We start from the raw sequence: 22,335 nt of genomic DNA, 5'->3' as shown, positions 1-22,335 counted from the left end.
GCTGAGGAAACCTTTCATTAGTAATGAGAGAAGGAGAAAGACCTGGAGCAATGGTGGCAGAGTGACAGACCTCTGCTCCTGCCCTCACAGAAAACACAGATGCTGTCACTGCTACCATCAGCTTGAGCAGAAAGAGAGATGTGTACTGGTTCTGCACAGGTCTAAAAAGAAGCTCTTCTTCCACCTGCAAGTGGATCCCGTCTATTTGTAGAGGGCACCAGGTCACATGCTGCAGGACCTGCACATCCTCACCCACACATGCATCCATCACACACAAAGCCTGTCTGTTCTGTTTCCATCGATGAATCAGATGTTGATTTCCATATAAATTACTCTTGGGGCCCCCTGGTGGTCACATGGCTTCATGTCATAACTGGCAAAAATGCAAGAATGTCATGCTTTTGCAATCAGAATTATGTGATGGCTCGCTGGTGCCCAACACATTTTGCTTTTTCAAAAATAACTCGATAGAATCTAATAGGCTCCTCCTTCATGTGAATGTTTTTTTTATTTATCCATTTGTGTTTGTGTTATTTCAGGTATTATATATGAGTGAGTATATACAAGTAGATGAGTGTGAGAATGCCTGTGTCTTTGTCACAAATGTATAATGAGGGTGAGAAACTGCAGCGATGCCCCGAGGCAGACAGATGGAACCAGGACAACCGCACCAGCTGCAGCCCCCAAATGTACCAATGACCTGAGACCACACATCCCGGTGACTTCTGCACACCCATCCCAGCAGAAGGGAGGGAGGCCCCACATGGGGTGACAGCCACAGAGGACCAGAGGCAGTGGACAGTCGATCCTGCTAGAGTAGAGGCCAACCACCCTGGTAAGAGTTGAGAGCATGGCCCCAGGCACCCAGGACCACCCGACACCCAGCCAAACTGAGCCACCAAGGGAGCGGGCCAACGACCACGATTAGAACATTCGGCCACGTTTCCCAGAAAGCAGAACAAAATGTTACTGTATGAGGACTTTATGGCAGACTTTGTGTGTCTACATTTTTGTACACGAAGGTGTCGAAAGGATGGAAAATTGGTGGGCACAAAGGTTAAACCATGTTTTCAGGGTCTGCTCACAGCAGGTCCTACAGGTAGGATGCTCAGCATTACCACCTTCACAGTTCCACTCAATCAGACCAAAAGTTTCATGTTCAAAAACTTTTATTTCACACAAACTTTAAACATCAAAAACATCATCGTCATGGCAACTCTGTAACCCAGCTGAGCTTCTACACACTGATTGGCTCTTTCTGGTTGTGCTGACGTTTGACCACAAAGACCTTCTGACCAGAGACCGTCACCGTGTACACAAAGTCGTCCAGGATCACTGCAGACACACACACACACACACACAGGTTAGTCCATCTGAAGTCACAGGGTTCCACCTGAGCTTTGTATCCCATCATGCAACATGAACAACATGCTCATCAAATACATGAAAACGTTGCTGATGAAGATGCACCAGGTTTGAATCATGTGACAGTGATGACATCATTAACAGTTCTGAGAAAAACAAAGCAAAACACCTGAGTCATGTTTGTTTTTACTGAAGCTGATAAAGTGACCGTGCAGGTGTATTTGTGATACCTGACATGCGTTTGAAAGGTGGATCAGCTGATCCTGATAACCTGAAGCGACTTGCTGTTCGAACCATCTGCATCATGACACCTGCTGTGTGCTCGTCATTCTCCAGCTCGCCTGCAGACTGATCAGTAATCAATAATCAATCACTTTGATCCTCTTCTGATCAATAGACTTAACTCAACTCTTTAATCTATTTTAATAATCTGAGGATCCATATTTCCCCCTGTTTACAGCACTTTAATAATCCAGAATAATCTGAGAAAAGAGCAGAGTTCAGCTCGCAGTATCAAATGTGAATTCAGTTTAACCTGTAGAAATGTTAAATGAGCTTAAATCTAAATGGAGTCTGGTCTCTGTGTGACCAAACTAGCCTGAGCACCAGACTACTTGCAGAAATCACCTTATTTAACAATGAGCGTGGTTAAATAAAGACCAAACTGCACTCATAAAGAAGTTCTTTGTGAACTGAACATCTGAAAGCTCAGAGAGACTCACGGCCAGGACACCATCCTCACTGATGACCAGGTACCCAAGCTGGTCCGGGATCCGCTCCAGACCCGCAGTGAGCGCCGCTGTGGCCTGAAAGAATGACGACATCATCAGGATAACATTATGAAGCTAAAAGGAAGTGATGTTTGATGACTCATTGGTTCACTGATAAACGAAGATCAGCAGAACAAGAAGTGTGTTTCCTCAGGTCGAAGCTTCAGAGACTCACTAAACAGCCTTAGATCATTCGTCCAGTAATAATTCTGCATCTTCATCAGGTACGACCTGTGGTCCTCAGGTGCCAATGGGGTTACCCATTTAAAGATGGTTTCTTGTTTACCATGGTTACATTCGTCCTGCATACATGACACACACTCCCCGTTTCACAGGAACACAGTTGAGACCCCAGGGCGCAGGTAAACCCGCTTCGAACGTCACTCCCCCTCCTCTCTGTTTGTACCACTCCCTTCCTGCAGAGGGCGCTGTTGCTGTCCCGCAGGTATTTGCATTGAGCCTGATTATCAGTGATTATAACTCTGAAGAGAGCTCCAAGCTTCACCCTTGGAACGCTCTGGTTTTCATTTTTTGAAGGGAAGCATTTCCGCGTGTTTATCCTCCTTGTTCATAGAGAGGCTAAGAGGACGCTAACAGCGTTAGTGAACGGCACACTGCGGACAGTCCGAGATCCGTGAACGCCTCACCGAGGCCCTGAACGCTGAATTAAAAAACAAACAAACAAACAAAAAACCCAAAACGAGAATCAAAGTAAAACTTTAAACTCACCATGTTCGTCTTCTTCTGCTTCTACAGCCCACAGCTGCGCATTTCCGTCTTTATCGCAGAGCCTCACGTGACTGATGAGGCCTTCATGTGCTGTCGGACAAAAGAGACAGACACAGACACTCACGCACAGTGCGGGACTGACGGTCGGTGCTTGTCCCGATTATCAAATAAATAAGAATAAACGTTTGTGACATTTTAGGAATGTTTGGATTAATGTCGAGGACGTTGCTGTCTAAATATGACCTCATTGTTGCCCGATAAAGATGAAAATAAAATAAAACACATAAATAAACGAGTGATGTTCATATTTTTTTAATTTCTATAGGGGGCGCCATATTGAAGCGGAAGTGCAGGTCAGCTGATCCCTCACATGACGTGTCCCGTGAAGCTGAGTGTTTCTCTCCGGGAATCTCACCTGCATCTCCGTGATGGCCGGCCGCGGGAAACTGATCGCCGTGATCGGAGACGAGGACACGTGCACGGGCTTCTTGCTCGGCGGGATCGGAGAACTGAACAAGAACCGGAAACCGAACTTCCTGGTGGTGGAGAAGGACACAAGCATCACCGAGATCGAGGAGACTTTCAAGTAAGATGGACTCCACACACACACACACACACACACACACACACACACACACCAAAATGTGTTAAAAAATCAGCCGATTTAACGCTCCTTTCACGTGTTTCTGTCAGTGTCACCTGACCGAAGGTCTCGGTGGTCCTCGTGGGTCAAAAGTCAGATCGGTTTTATTATAATTCGGACGGCACCAGCCTGGAACCGTATTAACCCCTCGGTGACTTCAAAAACACTGGTTGTAGGACAGGAGGCCGGCTGCTTTTTTTTGATGAAAATAAGAATGGATTCTGGTGTATTTGGGCCCAGTCTGTAACTACATCCAGCATCCTGAGTTTTCAGCCCTTAGATGATCTCGGATAGAGTGTAATGGATTGATCAGCCGATCAATATATTAATCCAGCTCTCAGCTAATCTCCATGAAATGAACTTAACCTGTTAAATGCCGTAAAATTAGAAAAGACTTCAGTCTGTTTCTGTGGATTCCTGAACCTGATTTCAGAAATCATTGTATTTTAATAGTTATTCAGTCTTTCTGACTTCATTAAAACTGCACATAAATAATCGCGATCTTTGTAAATGTAGCATGTTAGCTCTCACACCGGACTCTATTGAAGAACCAGAGCTTTTTATTAAATCTGTATGAAATCAGCATTTTCAATGAAGGATTTAATATCAGCAAAAATTTAAATACTTTATATTAATTATGATATTTTATAATATATAATCTTTTATGATTGCTTCACACATTTTTTCCTTTTGTTTAATTGTTGACTTGCATTTATCAGTTAGTTTCAGAGAAGTTGGTCTGGTGCTTTGGGGTTGTATTCCTGAAATTTTCCTTGATGGCCTCATGTGCTGTGTGACACACACCAGACTCCATTCAAAAATCAGCTGATTTCAATGATCACTGTTGAGTTTGGAAATGTTTTTGATATCTTAAAACAGACCAGCTCTTACAGAGATGTTTCAGATTAGGAATTCCTGTGTTCTCTACAAACTCATCTGCTCATCTGCGAATATCCTTTACATCTAAACCTCTGTAACCCACCGTTAGAGACGGATGATGTTAAATTGACAATAATTTGAATTGTCTGACTTCCTGTGTTAAGCTCAGCAGTAACAAACAGACCAGAGAGAAATGTTAGTCCTCCGAGACTCTCAGAAACACCACGCCTTCATTTACTTCCTGTTACACCTCCACTGGTTCTTCTCGGGTTCTGAGGATGTTAAATTGTGACTGGACTTTGGCGTGGCAGCCTGACGGGGCTATTCTTTTTCTTCTCCTCTGCAGGAGCTTCCTGGCACGTAACGACATTGGTATCATCCTGATAAATCAGTTCATCGCTGAGATGATCCGGCACGCCATTGATGCCCACATGCAGTCGATCCCGGCCGTGCTGGAGATCCCGTCCAAAGAGCACCCGTACGATGCGTCCAAGGACTCCATCCTGCGCCGTGCCAAGGGCATGTTCTCTGCCGAAGACTTCCGATAGACAGCGAGTTGCGCTGATGCGGTTCACAGATTTGTCCTGATGTGTTTGTGCTGTGATGTTTACTTTTATTTCCAGGAAGTGATGTATGCCCATGTGATCGTTTTTAGACCAAACCTGATTGAGTCATGTGACCTGCCCCTCCTCCTAGGTGTTTGTTCCAGATGTGTTAACTTAAAAACGTGAACAGATGTGCGAATAAATGAATAAATAAACTTGTTGTTTAAAGTTATTTTTTGTTTAATTTGATGGATGCACACACGTCTACTCCTTGTTTCCAGCCTCAGGTGTGATGAGCTTTAAGGTTTAAACACCAGCAGAAATGGGCAGTGTCAGTCAGCAGCAGACAAACTCCTCACAGCGCCATCCGGAATTCTGTGTATTTTTGTCCTCCTGGTGTCTGTGTGGAGGTCCTTCAGTAACTTTCAAGACACCCTGGCCTAAACACCAGGATCCATGAACCCACAACTCAGAACATCTGTGAGCTGCAGCAGGGGTCACGACCTGAGAAATTCCCAAATAACTTACACAAAGGCCAGAGGTCATTCAAGAACTTGAGGATAAAATTTGCTTGGTCTGAGCTTAATGAAGCTAACAGGAAGTCTTTGATGGGATTTTCATAATAAAGCTCCCTGTTATCCACCTGAGCCTCACAATGGAGGAGGAGAAATGAGCTAATCAGCAGACAGGTGTGAGTAAGCCAGATGTTTGATGCTGTTTATGATAGTTCATTTTCTGCCAACCTCTTCCACCAGCTAATCCGGAGGCAAGTGAGGCATTTCCCAACCAGTTGTGATTATTCATCTTAATTTCTCTAGTTGAGTAAATATCCCAACGTTACAGCAGAGCTGATTCAATAAGTTCTCACAAAGCACCATGTCTGCTCTTCTGTTCCTCCTAGGTGTTTTCATGACAAACGGCGAGCTAGCGGCACCATTTCAGATCAGATGTGTTCATCTAACCTTACTGTACAAGGAAGTTACATCTGACTGGATCACTTCCAAACTGGTTGCGAGATTCTTCACAACCTAAAACGTCTGATTGGATCTCGTATTGTTGATACATTTTGTCACAGTTTTTGTCCTTGTGCATTACTTTTTATTTAGTTATCTCATTTCTGTCAGAAAAAAATGTTGTAAATGAAAATAGGTGAAAAGTATTGTTCAGTAGATTTAACACACTTTCCAGCCTGTCCTGGGTCTGCCTTGGGACCTCATCCAAATGCAGGAGGTGCCATGGTCAGATATCGAAGGACCTCAGCTACCTCCTTTCAATGTGGAGAAGTAGCGGCAGTACTCTAAGCCCCTCTCAAATGACTGAAATCCTCACCCTTTCTCTAGGAACAGCACGGCCACCCTTCAGAGGAAGCTCATTGCTGCTGCCTGTACCTGCAACCTTATTCTTTTGGCTACTCCCCAGAACTAATGACCACAGGTGAGGGTAAGGACAATGGGATATCGTCATCACTTTGAAACTGTGTTTTTGTTGCTTTTGATGCGCTAGAGCTAAAATCCTGAAAACTATATTTTTATCAGAGTGAAGCTGCTCTGTGTTCATCACATCAGACTTTAACAATCAATAAATCATAAACCTGAAGTCCTGCTGATCGATCACACACGTGTCTGTGAACTCTCCGTGTGCTTCAGTGTCTTTGTATCGTCAGCCTCAGAGCGAGTCCACATTAACCTGAAAGTCTGCACGCTTATGGGATGGGGCAGAGGCGGAGCCAGGCATTTGAAACACCCGGGGCTTAGCCCAAAAGGGTAGTATGCATGTGGGATTTTTTTATTTATTTTTTGGGGGGGTAGAAATGACTGAAAGATTAATAGGCTCTGTTTTGAGTTTTGTTAAAAAAAGAATGACTTCATATAGGAAAAAAATATATATCACATATGCAGGACACCTTAAGCTAGGTTTTTAATTAAGCAGCAAGGCAGAACAAGGTCAGGGCTGTATCAAGACACGTGGACTAAACCCCAATTCAACCAGACCCAGAACTGATCCAGAATTAAAACAGGACTACGACAGTTCAAAATCAGGACTACTTGGGATTTAACCAAGACAGAACAAGAATCAAAACTAGATGATAGTAGCACTAAAAATCATCATAGACCTGCACTACACTTATTTTTTAATTCTACCAAAGTCCACTATTTAGATTGAGAAAAGTTTATATAATTATTTAGCTTTGTTGTGCAAACAAGCCTGCATAACGTAATAAATGTAAAATTTGAAAAATAACAAACCTAAAAAGAAACACTAGGTACGAGATACATGAGGACCTATGATACGGTGATACTTTTGGTAAACAACCATTTGACTAACATGTGTGTCTCACCTGCTCTTGTTCATCTCTGTTCTGTCCCCATTCTCCTCTCTCTCCCTCTCTGTTCCTCTCTCTCCCTCTTTGTGCTGACAATCATCAAATATACAGTTGAAACCACATATTTACATACTCTTCAGATAAAAACACTTTTTTAATTGTAACATCAAATCAGACTAAATGTTTATTTTTTAGATTGATAAATATAAAAACACATTTGTTAACTTTAAGAGTAAAGAGAGAAACTATCTGTATTTCTTAATTGTAAATGGCACCAAATTGTATGCAAAATTGAGCCACATTTATGGAGCTCCACAATTCTTTTCCAGGTGTTTTGGTTGACATCTCTTGATTTTCCCATGTCAAAGAAACAGGCTCTGTGTTTTGCCTTATATGCATCCACAGCTGTGCCACCAATTTACTCACATGGACTCTACTAACCTATCAGAAGCTTCTTCAGCTCACAATGGAATCGTCTGGAGTTTTCTTATTAATTAACAATAAACTTAGTGTACATGTGCTCCTAAATTTGATGAAAGTGATAATAAATAGACAGATCTCTCTCTCTTTATTCTGACATTTAACTAATTCAAAATATATTTCAATATTTATTTAACCAAAACAAGTTTACTCTAAATTGATGTTGTACAGTAAAAAAATGTTCTTGTGTTTTCCATAAAGTGTATGTAAATATCTGGTTTCAACTGTGAATATACTGCTGTGTATTGAAATTCCTCTTGTTTTGCATAGAAATATACTGAACAACATACAAAGCATAATATATAAAATACCACCAGAGTTTTTTCTTTGAAAGAAGCCCCTTATGTCCATTCTTGTATATCAGTGCATTACTGAAACCGATTTATTTAGCCGTGGAGGGAAACAACTGAAAATATGAAATAAACACACACGTAAGCTAAGACTCTCTAAAGAAACAGCATTGTTGTTGTTCGGCTTTTCATTTCGCCATTTGTTGATTCACTCGAAGAGCAAGTAACTAATATGGGTCAAGTGATCAGTTTGACATCAATCTTTCGTGATACACCGTCATATTTACATTATTTGTACAGTACGGATGATTTGCTTTGGTACCTGGTCGAACTTCAGTTCTCCTCTGTCTGCTCAGTGTTGCCAACTCCTCAGTAAGGAAAATCGCTATTGGTTGTCCTAAAAGTCGCTAGAAGTCGCTAAATGACGTCATCGCCTAATTTGCATAATTGGTCATGCTAATCTAATTGTAACCTATGTTGTTGGAGAGAGAAATAACATCGTGGAAGAGACATAAAGTGAGTAAAAAACGTCCCAAATGCATTTAGAGTTTATTTAGAACTACAAATTAAATTTCTTTTAGCAATTATTGTTTTTTTTAATGTCACAATTCCAACCCTGCTCCTTTACCCGGGCTTGGACCGGCAAAAGTGACCCGAAATAGGCGCTCTGGTGGAGTTACTTTGTGTGTGTGTGTGTTTATAAGTAGTTTTAAACCTTGTGATCCACAAAACAGCATAAGAGTAAAAGAAGAACTAACTGCGTTACAGGACCCACTGCTTGTTGAGAAAGAAATTTAATTTGTAGTTCTAAATAAACTCTAAATGCATTTAGGACGTTTTTTACTCACTTTGTCTCTTCCACGATGTTATTTCTCTCTCCAACAACATAGGTTACAATTAGATTAGCATGACCAATTCTGCAAATTAGGCGATGACGTCATTTAGCGACTTCTAGCGACTTTTAGGACAACCAATAGCGATTTTCCTTACTGAGGAGTTGGCAACACTGGGTCATCTACTGATTGGAAGATTAGTGGTTCGATCCCTGGCTCCTCCAGTCTGGATGCCAAGTATCCTTGGGCAAGATACTAACCTCAAGCTGCTCTCTGATGCATCCATCAGTGTATGATAGCTAGGAAGCACTAAAAGCTTAGAAAAAAGGGTTCTTGGGTGAATGTGGTATGTTGTATAGAGGGCTTTGAGTACTCTGGGAGAGTAGAAAAGCACTATATAAGCATCAGTCCATTTACTTATTGATAACATTGCACTCACGTTCGACATAAACTGCTTCCTGTCACAGGGTGACGGGGTGACCAAACAAACATCTCCTTGGGGGCTGGAACATGACCTTCCCTTGCAGATGTTTTCCCAAAGTTCAGCACTGTGATCTGAATATAAAACAGGAAACACAAACACAGCGAGGTCTGTGTGCCATGGAGTATTTTAACCCTTTACTACCTCAGGCTCTGTGGCTTTTAAACCCCAAAACACAATACGCCAAAAATTGGTCCACCTCAAGGATCAGGTCCCCCGACACAAACAGAGTAATATAGTGTACACTGTTAAGTGCCAGCTTGATTGCCATGATTTATTCATTGGTGAAGCCAAACAACCTCTGGTGAGGCGGATGGCACAACAACAAAAAAAAGAGCTAACTTGTCAGGCCAAGACTCCGCAGTCTTTTTACACCTACAGGCCAGTGGACACTCTTTCAATGATGAGGACGTAACATCCTGGACAGGGAGGAACGCTGGTTTGACTGGAGAGTCAAGGAGGCCATTTACATGAAAAGGGAAAGACCATCTCTGAATCGAGGAGGGGGCCTAAGGGTACATCTTTCACCATCTTATGATGTTGTGATTGCAGCCATTCCCCAACTCTCTGTGAATAGTACTCATTGCAATTGATCAGTGGTCTTTGATCAATGATCATGACAATTTGCATATTGATGATCAAGAAACTGGCCTCACAGCCCATTGTTCTTTCAGTGGGCTGGTTTCAGTCATTGTGCAAATGTACTTTTTATAATGTTGGGGAAACGTGCAGTCAGCTGAGACTGAAGAAATCACTTGGATGAGTGACGAAATGTTTCTCCCACTGAAAACGTTCAGATGAACAGAACAAACCTTTTGGGATTTACTTACCAGGATGACTGAGCATCCATTAAGACCCTTTACTAGTTGAAACATTTTAGCAGGTTGACTTGCACAGTATGACAGGAAGTCAGCATGTGACTTAGTGGGACAGAGGTGTTCATCAAATAGCTGATGAACCTGTTCTCACAGCAGGAATTACTGCAGGTGACTTGTGAGGAGGCGGAGCCTTATCACACACACAGGAATATCTCTTACCTCACAGTGACTTCACAGGAAGCTAGCGGTTAACATAAAAACACCTGAGTTCGCACCTGCAGGTGACTCAAATGTTTAATGATGTTTCCCACAGACACTGAGAACTGATGACATCGCAGTGAGATCACTGCGTGTGAACCAATGATCTCTTCCCCGTGAAGAACAAACAGCGCCGAGGTCGAGCTGCTGATAAAACCCACTGTAAATAGTGAAACGACTCATCACTCCCGTCGGCCTTCAGCTGGCCTTCAGCCGACCTTCAGGCGACACTGACATGTTTCTGTGTAAACAAAGAGCAGGTTTAAAAGGCAGCATGATGCCTTCAATGTCACTCTCTCTGATGAGGATGACGACTCTCTCTGCTCCACTCCAGAGGATGATGGTGATGATAATGATGATGGTGGTCTTTGTTTTGGTGACACCTCTTCCTTCTCCATGTGGACGTCTCAGGTAAGGTACAGGTGTCAGCTGGACTTCCTGTTTGTGTGTGCTGATTACAGAGATGTTTTCTGTTCTTTCCACAGACGTGAAAATGTGAACATGTCAAATCCTCATCTGGCCGATCACAACAACACCAGGTGAGTCTGACAGAAACTCTGGGTATTCCTGCACCAGCTTGTTAGAACTTTGAAGTAACATCAGGTATGAACATGTCATCTTGCTAAACTACATCCAGATAAACTCCCAGTCTTCTTCTTCTCTTTACTCATTTCACATGTTTGTTGTAAAGAAATCAGATTACTTGGTGGAGTAAATGTGTACCAATCGACCTGCTGATTGATTGTTAAATGATCAATGATGAATCAACATGTTTACTAATAATTTCCAATCATTCAGCTCACTGATCATCAGTTCATTAAATCTTTTTGACTGATCTTCAGGTGTGAAACTCTGACAGATACAAAAGTAACTGTCTTGATGCATGCTCAATCATCCTAGTAAGGAAAAGTTGATTCTGTTTATTTGGACGTAGCCTTTTTAGTGGGAGAAACACTTCATCACTCACCCAAGTGTCCTTTTCAGTCTCAGCTGACTGCAGATTTCTAACCTTATAAACAGTACATTTGCCTTAATGACTGAAACCAGCACCACAGACTAACAATGAGCTGTGACGCCAGTTTCTTGATTATTGGTTAATGGCCATGAGTGCCATTCACAAAGAGGTGGGGAATGGCTGCAATTACAACATTGTAAGATTGTGAAAGATGTACGTTTAGGCCCCCTCCTCGATACAGAGATGGTCTTTCCCTTTTCACGTAAATGGCTTGTGCGCACTCAAGAGTGTACACTATGTTACACTGTTTGTGTTGGGGGACCGGATCCTTGCGGAACCATTTTTTTGCGCAGCGGGTTTTGGGTTTGAAAGCCACACAGACATGGTGGTTGGAGAAAATGTGTCTCAGCTGTTCCGCTACTCCTGACACAAAAGAGATTACTAGGGTTTTTGCTTAGGCAGCAGTTTTGCGTCTTCTCTCCTGGATCGCCTGGAGTTTTCTTTAGATGCTGGCCACTGTGTCTGTGGGATGGTGTTTGCTCTATGTTGTAGTGTCCTGATGACACCCAGTGGATGATGAGAGCCAAACTTTAAGTGACGAAATGTTTCTCCCACTGAAAACACTACATCCCAATGAATCACTGAAAGGAGCCTGGAAACACGAAATGGTGGTGAGTCCAGGTATTTAAGCTCCATCGGGGGTTGTCCCTTAAGAGGGTCATTGACCAACTATTACTATTATATTGAGACCTTGCCTCATCACAAAGGTGTGGGTCTTTATCAGGGCTTAAATACCTGGGACTTTCCACTATTTGGTCTTAGAACTGAAGAAGCTTTTCGGATGAGAGGTGAAGCTTAAAGAAGTCCAGTTCTTTTCTTTCCAAGCTTCTTAGGTTACCATGACCTGGAAGACTGAGAACCAACACGAACATACATTGAGATGAACAGAATCAACTTTTTGGGAAAAGTAACTATAGTTTGAGTGAACCTACTGAGTTACTTTCTGAGTAACCATTTAAACTTGTGATGATCAATATGTTAACTAGTCATTAGTTTCATGTGTTATGTGTGTTATTAGTGTTCATGTGATAAAAATATCAATTCGCACCGGAGCATCAAGGGTCTCAGAGAATAATCCACAAATACACTGGAATTAAGTGGGAATAAAGCGGACGTCCTGTTGAACGACTGAGTTGTCACACGATGTTTCTAAATGTTTACTTATATTTAATTGTGTTACAATGATCGCTGTGAGCGGTCAGTGGAACATCCACTTGTTTATCACCTCCTCAGTAAGAGAGGATTTGTGTTGAAGATGATGTAGCCCATAGGTGTCAAACTCTGGCCCGCGGGCCAAATTTGGCCCGGAGCCTAATTACATTTGGCCCGCGAAGCCATACCAAATTACTATTAGAGCTGGCCTACTGGTATTAAACAGCTAATATATATATTGTTTAGTATTAAGCTTTGCTTGTTCCATATTCAGTTTTTCAGCAAAACTTGTTTGAGTCCATAAGAAAAGATTCATTCTCATATCTGGAGGAAGATTTTTTTTTCAATAAATATTAACGTTAGCCCGCGACTTTGTTCCAGATTTGAATTTTGTGTATTTGAGTTTGACACCCCTGATGTAGCCAGTCTATTTCCTGTTTCAGACTCGAGGCTAAAAAAAAGTCACACCTGTGAAGCTGTTTCAACTCTGTGTGAAAACTTTAATGAGGATCAGATTGTTTAAAGTTTTATTTTTCACAGCAGTGCAGAGGGGTTCACTGAGATTGCTGTGCGGAACAACACAGTAAAAAACATGGGAACCCACATGAGGAACAGCACCCCCACGCTTTTGTGAGTAACCTCAGGTTGCACCTAAATCAAGTATTAGGTGTGAATCCAGTTCAGAGGGCCTCTGCTTGTATTCAAGACTGATTCTTCCTCTGGATCACCTGTAAGACTCTGACACACTCACTCACCTGCAGCCCACTCAGGTCTGAACAGGTGCTCTCTGTCTGTGTTTCAGGAAGCCAGAATCAGTGTATGTATCTGTCACCACATGGTCTGATTGGCCGAGAAAACACCATCAGAAGTAGGGAGAGAGCCTGCTGATGTTTTTTGTTTTCAAAAATTACCTGAGAGTCAGACACAAAGTCACAACAGGGAGGCAGACAGACAAACAGAAAAACAAACAAACAAACAGACACATTGACAGACCAAAAGACAAACAGACAGACAGACAGACAAATGGACAAAAAGAAGACAAACAGACAACCAAACACCTAAACAGAAAATTAAGCAGCCAACTGAAAAAGACAAACAAACAGGCAGGCAGGCAGATTACAAAACAGACAAGAGAAAAAGACAGACAGGCAGGCAGACAGATAAACAAACATACAGATAGACAAACAGAAGACAGGCAGACAGACAGACAAGCTACCAAGCAGACAGACAAAAAAATAGATGACAAAACAGACAGAGCAACAAGCAGACAAGCAGAAAGACAGGCAGATGGACAGAATGCAAACACAGACAGACAGCCAAACACTAAAACAGAAAACCAAACAGACAAAAGAAAAAGACAGACAGGTGAACAGATAAACAAACATACGGAAAGACAAACAGGCAAACAAACAGAAAGAAAAACAGACAGAGAGACAGGCAGTGTGGGATCTGAAAGACACGCTGATTATTTGGAAGAAGTCACTGAAGTACAACTCAGAAAGATCAATCAAAAAGAAAGAGTCTAAATAAGTATCAATAATTATTAAAGGTGTTCCTAGATAATTAATCAATCAGTTAATCAATTACCTGTGCCTTTCTTAGGATTCGTGGGGCCACAGGTGCTGGGTGTGTCCTGGCCACCTGTGGGACAGCGAACCTAGTTGACAGATTGCAGGGTGGAGAGGAGAAGGCTGGCGACGCCACCGCAGACCCCTTTGGTCCTGGGAAAAAGTGAAGGGAGGCACCTGTTACTACTTTATCATCTTCATCATCATCAGCTCCACCTCACACTCACCTGTCTGAGAGAAAAACACAAGAAAACCTAACCTTCACACATCTGAGGATGCAAAGAAGTTAACTACAATTCTCAAGATCCATCTTACCAACAAACATCCAGTGACAGAGCTGCACGCCACCACAGGTGGAAACCAAAGAGAACCATCTTCAGTCTCACCTGTTTGAGTCCAACTGTGGTCACATGGTCCAGCACATGATTGACAGAGACTCGATGACTTTCAGCTCCTCCCAGTATGTATTTACATCTTATACTTTTATTTTGAAGGGGCCTGTCGCTGATCACTTGAAGTTTTCCTGTCGCCTTTTACGTGTCAGTTTGTGTCTCTGACATCAGAGACAGAAATTAAACAAAGCTATTAATTAACAAAGTTTGTTGGTGTTTCTGTGGAGCTGGTCGGAGTCACACTGAGCATGTGCAAAATGCCTACCTGTAAATGTGACAGTCTGAAATGTGTCCATGTAAAGAAAATCTGTTTCCAATAAAGTATTAAATAAAGTTTGACTCTCCCTGCATGTACAAAACTGACTACAGGTAAAAGTCAGAGGTCAAAGGTCAACTACACTTCTATAGCAGAGGAGTTGGCCTGTGCTGGACATTACCTACATCAATCTTTATTTACAGTCTATGATTGATTATTAAAAGTGTAGCTTGAAGCCCTTCTGGACAATCACTGTGATGCGTGGCTGTGATATAAAAGCTGCGTGTATCACGGGTCAATGATAAAAACACATTAAGGTTTTCTGACTTGTCACAAATTTGGGATTTAAAAGAATTTTTCATCCTGGCAGTTAAACTTCTCTGAGTGTCCCTAAGAACATCTCAGCTTCCTGTCCAGGTTCCAAGACACTAACCATCTTTGATATACAGTCTGAAGTGCAGACTGTTATATCTGAGTGTGTGTTATGTTGACTAAGCACAAAAACAAAGAAGAACATCTTTCATTTCATTTATTCACATTTCATTATGTTTTCTTTTTATTTCGGTTTCCTTGCTGGAGTTCATCAGAGGGTTTGTTTCTTCCGTTTTGACTGAGGTTTGTTAATAAAGCTGGTTCAAAATTAAGCAATAGCGGCACCTCTGGGTGTAAGAACGTGTTTGTCCTGGAGGTGGCAGCACAGGAACAGTAGAAACATCAGTGTGAGAGTCCACTTTGTGATTCTACTGTCACAATCTGAACTGTGGACTGTACCACACACAGCCCATCAGATTATCAGTATTAATCAGTATTGATTTTGCTGACACAGAGATGTGTTTTCCTGTATTCTGTGAGCATCTGCAGCTGCAGCTCCTCAGAAAGACTGAGTCACTGCTGATTGGACAATTGTCTGAAGGAGCTATCAGAAGTACGGGAGGAGGAGCAGCTGGTGCAATCATGATGAGGATGATGAAGGCAGAGTAAGCTTTAAAAACCAGATGAGCAGAGTGTGTGGAGATTAATTAAACTTTAATTATCACTCACTCCAGCACCTGACTGGAAACGTCTGAGTAACGTTCATGTGGGTCGGGGTCAGGCTTACTACACAAGACTGCTTAAATCCCACCCACACAGGGCGAGCAGACAGCAGCAGAGAGAAATTTACCTGGGATTCAGTTAGAAACATAATCAGGATCATTTTTGGTATTTAAATCACTCATTAGGAAGGACTTTCCAGTCCGAGAGTGGAATAAATGTAGTTTAATGGGAGTGTTTGCTGGTACAGTCGGCCACGTTACAGGAGTCAAGAGGTCAGATATGAGCTTTGTCATTCATGAGTAGTGACCGTGTTAGCAGTTCTGTAGGATCACTGCTGTGTGTACAGAGGTGAGCCTATCAGGTGTCATCTCTGAGGTGTGTGACTGTTGCTGTGTAATATATCTGAAGCTGGCTTGGCTTCAGCAACCTTTGATCAGGGGAATCAGTGAAATCTTAAACTCTGTCAGCTCCGTTCAAAGCGTCCTGTCACAGCAGCTGCTGAATTCTGGGTAAATGACGTGTGAAACTGTGTGAGCAGTGAAATGATTGGCTAAGCCCTCGAACCTCCAAACACAGAGTGATTTAAAAGTGTAAATGAGTCAGTGCAGGCGAACGTGAGTCAGGGGTGAGTGGATGAAACGCTGTGACTGAATCAGTCAGAGTTCTGATGGACCTGAATCGATCAGACGCTGTCAGCAAGGCTAACAGCTCATTTATTAGAAGAGATCAATAACAAACAAACATGTCTGCACCTGCTGTTTTCATATCAAATCAATCAGTTCATCCTGACACGATCAACAGCAACTGATTACAGAGGAAGAAGAGGATGAAGAGGACAGGCTTGTTCTCTCTGAATCTTTGTTCTCGCTATAAATGGAACGTCATGTGACTCGTTCCTGTCCTCACACCTCCCACAAACAAACAAACAAATAAATAAATAAATAAACCCAGCGGGTCTGATCCTGGATCTGATTCAGCACACACACACACACACACACACACACACACACACACACACACACACACACACACACACACACATAGGGAGAGCCTGGAGAAAACCTGCAGACCCTCAGAGCCTCCTCTGAGAAAGAACCAGCTTTCATTGTCCTGCAAAGACAGGCAGGATGGGCTTAGACCACTCTTCTTCATCGAGTGGATCCTCAGCTTTCACCAAGACATTAGCCTTTCTCATAGTTTCACACATATGACTGACACACACACAGTCCTGAATCCATCTCTGCTTTCAGTCAGATTACTTCAAACTATGAGTAACACACTGTCAGAACTGAGATTGCACTTCAGTGGAACCAAGTTCAGTTCAGTTTTATTTTTTCATTTTCCAAATCACACCAACAGTCCCCTCAAAGCATTTTACATTGGAAGGTCAAGACCCAGAATTATGCAGAGAAACCGAAACAATCAGAATTCCCTCTTTGAGCAAGCACTTGGTGACAGTGGGAAGAAAACCCTCCCTTTTAACCGGAAGAAACCTCCAGGCGAACCAGGAGGGGCGACCATCTCCTGCAACATGTTGGAGGTGAGGGGAAGAAGACAGGACAGACACGCTGTGGAAGAGAGCCAGAGATTAATAATAACTAATGATTAAATGCAGAGAGGTGTATAAATGCATATAAACTTATGGTGGAGCAAGTACATGGCCTGTATTTGTATAGCGCTTTACTAGTCCCTAAGGACCCCAAAGCACTTTACACATCCAGTCACCCACCCATTCACACACACATGATGGCAGCTACATTGTAGCCACAGCCACCCTGGGGCACACTGACAGAGGCGAGGCTGCCAGATACTGGCACCACTGGGCCCTCTGACCACCACCAGTAGGCAAGGGGTCAAGTGTCTTGCCCAAGGATACAACAATCAAGACTGTCAGAGCCCAGGCTCGAACCAGCAACCTTCTGATTACAAGGCGAACTCCCAACTCTTGAGCCACGATCGCCCCAAATACAGGTCGAAGCAGGTACTCAGTTTTGCATCTCAGGTGTACATCATGACACTGCTAATCAGACAGGTATATATACCCACCTGCCGCTTTATTAAGTACACCTTGGAGTGGCGCTCCTTTTTCTTTCAGAGTTGCTATAATTCTTTACGCCACAGATTCAACGTGAAGCTGGAAAGGCTCCTTAGAGATTTTCTCTATCTTGATATGAACAACATCACAGAGTTAACGTAGAAACCATACATAAATAAATTTAAGGTGTGACCCAAAGACGATTAATGACGTAATTCATCTCAACCAGCAGAGCTTCATCGCTATGAACTGACAGTGAGGGCTGATGGAGTAACTGAGGTTCTAAGACTGTTTCAAAGGTTTTATGCAGATCAGTGGCAGCACTTGCTGGGCTCCATTAGGAAACAAATGAAATGCGTGAGTAGGGCCGTGTGCACCTCATTAGCATGTTTTCATGTCTGCAATCAGAGACTCGCCTGTTTGAATCAGGACCAGAACACACCCGCTGCGACAGATTCATCCACAAATGAGTTACAGCGTTGTTTAGATTCTCCAGATCAGTCATGTATGACACATTTGTGCAGCAGCAGCATGAGCAGGATAAAAGGACTCTGCTTCCTCTCACAGATGCTAATAAATGACAGCTCATTAACATGAACAGCGCTCTCATCATGAAGCTCTGCACAGTGAACAATAACATCATCTCCAACCAACACGGAGCCCTGGGTCACACAGGAGATCAGGCACAAACATTCAGCTGTAGCACACACACAAACTTCTCACTTGTCTGTTTCCACATGTGATCGACATGTATAAGGTAAACACAATTATGACCAATTCTTTTTACATTATACATGCTTCCCTTAGGCAGTTCCGTCAGAAGGCATGGTATACAGATGACACCCAACTTTATCTATCCATGAACAGGGGCGGATCTAGAAGGGTGGCATGGGGTGGCAAGTGCCACCCTAAAATGATCCCTTGCCACCCCAAGTGCCACGCGAGTTTTGCATATAACAGTGTTGTTTATTACAATAAGATAGCATTAACAGTTTGAGCGTAGTTACACTCAACAGTGAATATAAATGCTAAAATGGAATATATTGCATAGTGTTCCCCCCTCCACCATTAACAAATGGTTCAGCCCATAGCAGGACCAGCTTTTTTCTTGTTTTCAGTAACAAGCATGTTTATGATTGTGCCAGAGCACATTTTGAACAACACCATGGGAATTTCGGATTTTACACAGATGGTTGGATGTTACACTGTGGAAATGGAAGGAAGGTGAGTGTTATGAACCCTCTGTGGTCCACAGACATGCTGCACCTCCAAATCACATGACTGATCTAAGCTGACATAGCAAAAAGCTGCAGCCACGCTGACTCTCTATTTCAGCCCACATTGAAAGTTCAGACTTCAAAGTTTTTACATTTTAATTACAGGCCAGTAAATCCAGAATTGTGATAATATATATAAGCCACGCTTTTTTATAAATACTGTCGTCACGTTTTTGTGTGTGTGTGTGTTTTAAGCGTTTTCTAAGGACAGCACGAAAACAGTAAAGAAAGGAAGAAAAAGCCACCTCTTTCCTATCGTACCATGTCGACCAATTTTTAAAAAAAGTCAACACATGGGATTTGGTTGTTTAGGAAGAGGGAAACGTTTTGGGAGTGACGGTAACGGCAGCGAGACAGAGCGAGTGAGTGAGAGAGAGAGAGAGAGAGAGAGGGGGAGAGTTTTTAGATGTGGGAGATTTGTGACGTTTAGTGTGGAGTGGATTCTTAGTGTGTTGTGTTGTCTTGTGTAGCTGTTCTGTTGTGTAGTCGTTTTGTTTTGTGTGTCAGTGAGGGCACTAATGAATGTCACAAAGGCACATTTGGAACGTAAACACTAAGTAGAAAACCAGCGGAGTGATACACCTCCTGTTGTCAGGCCTGCAGGTTTATCCCTGTGCGGTTCCCCTCTCTCTCTCTTTTTTTTTTTACTGGCACTGGCACACATCATTTGTGGGGCATCTTAATGCAACACCTGATTGTTCTCTCACTTTGGTTTTAGTAATATTTTTAAATGGTTGTAGAAAATGAAAAAAAAAAAAACCCCAAAAAACGGCAGGTGTATTGGCTGCATTTTTAGATAAATAGTTGTATATGTTTACAAAATGTACAATTATATTATATTTGCATTTCAAGTTATAAAAATTTACTCAACATGTCTGGTGGGGGGTTGTTTTACAGTAAAAAATACTACTAGGATTTTAAGTTTTTTGTGTGATTTTAGATCAGTAATAGTACTATTAATAGTAATAGTAGTACTAATGCAGTATTTCAGTGAAAAACAACTAAATTCAGATGAGCTGAAAAAAAGAATGATACCAAACAAGGCAAGGGGAAAAAAATAAAATGAAACAATCTGAGGGTGAAATACAAATGTAAACTCAAAAGGAGTCAAAAATGGCCGTTTGTATTTCAGACCTCAGTGGGTGAATCCAACAAATCATGAAAAATTAGGTTTAAATTTTCATGACAGTGCAGATTTCTGACATTTTGTGTAATTTAAGCATCTAACAATGTGATTGTTTTCTAACAAAAAACAGTGTGAAACTTAAGTTAGACTTGTGTTTGTAAATGAACCGCCCCATGTTGTGTAGCTTTCTGGATTTTATACTTATTGGGCTACATATTTATTTATTATACAGGCTATACAGCACATAACATCAAAACTCACATGTTTTATGTAACTAAAGTGTGTAATTATGTGGGCTACAGACAATAATTAAGTTATAGACTATATTTATATGAAAAACGTGTATACTTACTGCATTTGAATTATTTTAACCATACGTAACCACCTGCATATGTGTTTGAAAAAAAAAAAAGGCTTTGATTTTGCCACCCCATTTGATTTCTTTGCCACCCTCATGCCACCCTAAGAAAATTTCTCTAAATCCGCCCCTGTCCATGAAGCCTCTAATTTTCTGCTTCTTAATTCACATAAAACTGACGTTATTGTACTTGGCCCCAAAAATCTTAGAAATATGGTATCTAACCAGATTCTTACTCTGGTTGGCATTACTTTGGCCTCCGGTAACACTGTGAAGAATCTTGGAGTCGTTTTTGACCAGGATATGTCCTTCAATGCATATATTTAAACAAATATATAGGACTGCTTTTTTTTTCCATTTGTGCAATATCTCTAAAATTAGAAACATCCTGTCTCAACTGGTTTATGCATTTATTACTTCTAGGCTGGACTACTGCAATTCATTATTATCAGGATGTCCTAAAACTCCCTGAAAAGCTTTCAGTTGATCCAAAATGCTGCAGCAAGAGTACTGACAGGGACTAGAAAGAGAGAGCATATTTCTCCTATATTGGCTTCCCTTCATTGGCTCCCTGTTAAATCCAGAATTTAGCCTTCAACTTTCAGCCCCCTCTTCTATGGAACCAGCTTCCAGTTTGGATTCAGGAGACAGACACTATCTCTACATTTAAGATTAGGCTTAAAACTTTCCTTTTTGATAAAACATATAGTTCGGGCTGGATCAGGTGACCCTGAATTCTCCCTTAGTTATGCTGCAATAGGTATAGGCTGCTGGGGGATTCCCATGATGCACTGAGTATTTATATGGCTTTATACAGCTCTCTGCATTTAATCATTAGTTATTATTAATCTCTGGCTCCCTTCCTCAGCATGTCTTTGTCCTGTCTTCATCCCATCACTTTTTCCTCCAAGCTGGTCTATTGCGGCGAACAGAGAGCTGTCGATCGATCGTGAACCTCCAGGTCACTGGAGCTCACTCAGGTGTTCTGTCCACCTGGAGGAGAGCTGGGACTCTTGCCTGGTTTTTCCCCAGAGGAGTTGGAGTAGGTGGAGTTACAGATGAACGTGAAAGTCCAGGGGAAAAGTTTGACAGGTGAACAGCTTGTTAATGATGAGGTAATTAAAGAGCAGAACCGTGTCACTTCCTGTCTCTACACGTTGGCACTTCTAAAAGAAGATTAGTATGAAGAGCCTTTCAGCCTCTGATCCCAGGTCAGAAACACCTGCAGGTTGGTGCCATTCCCATGGCTACAGTTAAAAAAAATAAGCAATGCTGACTCAGCATCCTCAGGCACCTTTAGGCTTCGCCTGCAGTGGGGTCTGACAGACACAGCTGGAGGTGACGGTCTTCATCCATCAGGCAGCAGCTAAAGGTCACAGAGGAGGAGGAGCCTTCCTCAGTCACACTGAAAACCTCTTTTTAATTTAATGCCCTTAAAGACATCAACAGTCACCTGACTGGTCACCTGATCTCATCTGAATGATGATCCATAAAAATCAGAACACCTGTCCATCACACACACCTGACAGCACACAGGTATGACAGCAGCAGATACAAAATACCACAGAAGAAGAAGAAGAAAAAGCACCTGATGACCGAGGAAGGAAGGGAGGAGAGTCAGTATATCACTGCTGACTGTTAGCCAATCAGAGAGCAGGAACACCAGGAGGAGGAGGTGGGTGGGTAGCTTTTTATAGATGAGGAGAC

General features: G+C 42.2%; 3 protein-coding genes across 4 annotated transcripts; 2 read left to right on the top strand and 1 right to left on the bottom strand.

The window, feature by feature from the left end:
• Positions 1-1,151: 1,151 nt before the first annotated feature.
• Positions 1,152-3,001, bottom strand: lamtor4 (late endosomal/lysosomal adaptor, MAPK and MTOR activator 4). Its single transcript, XM_086269691.1, has 4 exons — positions 2,865-3,001; positions 2,088-2,171; positions 1,596-1,713; positions 1,152-1,335 (listed from the first exon to the last, which is right to left on the bottom strand). Exons 1-4 carry the CDS (start codon positions 2,865-2,867, stop codon positions 1,238-1,240), a joined length of 303 nt encoding a protein of 100 aa, XP_086125817.1. The 5' UTR covers positions 2,868-3,001; the 3' UTR covers positions 1,152-1,237.
• A 219-nt stretch (positions 3,002-3,220) lies between these two features.
• Positions 3,221-5,163, top strand: atp6v1f (ATPase H+ transporting V1 subunit F). The gene is made up of 2 exons (XM_086269690.1): positions 3,221-3,450; positions 4,733-5,163. The coding sequence occupies exons 1-2, from the start codon at positions 3,293-3,295 to the stop codon at positions 4,932-4,934; spliced, it is 360 nt and encodes a 119-aa protein (XP_086125816.1). The 5' UTR covers positions 3,221-3,292; the 3' UTR covers positions 4,935-5,163.
• A 5,486-nt stretch (positions 5,164-10,649) lies between these two features.
• LOC147309904 (uncharacterized) lies at positions 10,650-14,859 on the top strand. 2 transcript variants are annotated; one of them, XM_086269208.1, is made up of 4 exons: positions 10,650-10,825; positions 10,900-10,953; positions 13,122-13,211; positions 14,184-14,859. In XM_086269208.1, exons 1-4 carry the CDS (start codon positions 10,650-10,652, stop codon positions 14,314-14,316), a joined length of 453 nt encoding a protein of 150 aa, XP_086125334.1. In that variant the 3' UTR covers positions 14,317-14,859. The 2 variants fall into 2 exon arrangements, with proteins under 2 accessions (XP_086125334.1, XP_086125336.1); XM_086269210.1 differs by having other exon boundaries at positions 10,696-10,825; positions 13,125-13,211.
• The last annotated feature ends 7,476 nt before the right edge of the window (positions 14,860-22,335 follow it).

The sequence above is a fragment of the Aulonocara sp. 'chitande type north' Nkhata Bay genome, linkage group LG17, assembly GCF_057382095.1.
Source record: "Aulonocara sp. 'chitande type north' Nkhata Bay isolate Kocher_YH1m ecotype deep benthic linkage group LG17, A_spYH_male_GT1.1, whole genome shotgun sequence".
NCBI lineage: Eukaryota > Metazoa > Chordata > Actinopteri > Cichliformes > Cichlidae > Aulonocara > Aulonocara sp. 'chitande type north' Nkhata Bay.
The sequence above is the reverse complement of the archived record's forward strand: the minus strand, read 5'-3'. Positions and strand labels throughout refer to the sequence as shown.

Excerpts from the sequence above, each read along its gene's own strand:
- LOC147309904 (XM_086269208.1), top strand. The coding sequence starts at position 10,650 with ATGTTTCTGTGTAAACAAAGAGCAGGTTTAAAAGGCAGCATGATGCCT. Across the intron at positions 10,954-13,121 it reads GCCGATCACAACAACACCAG|CAGTGCAGAGGGGTTCACTG; the intron begins GTGAGTCTGACA and ends TATTTTTCACAG. Across the intron at positions 13,212-14,183 it reads AACAGCACCCCCACGCTTTT|GATTCGTGGGGCCACAGGTG; the intron begins GTGAGTAACCTC and ends TGCCTTTCTTAG.
- atp6v1f (XM_086269690.1), top strand. The coding sequence starts at position 3,293 with ATGGCCGGCCGCGGGAAACTGATCGCCGTGATCGGAGACGAGGACACG. Across the intron at positions 3,451-4,732 it reads GAGATCGAGGAGACTTTCAA|GAGCTTCCTGGCACGTAACG; the intron begins GTAAGATGGACT and ends TCTCCTCTGCAG.
- lamtor4 (XM_086269691.1), bottom strand. Across the intron at positions 1,714-2,087 it reads GTGAGGATGGTGTCCTGGCC|TCTGCAGGCGAGCTGGAGAA; the intron begins GTGAGTCTCTCT and ends ATTACTGATCAG. Across the intron at positions 1,336-1,595 it reads ACCTTTCAAACGCATGTCAG|TGATCCTGGACGACTTTGTG; the intron begins GTATCACAAATA and ends GTGTGTCTGCAG.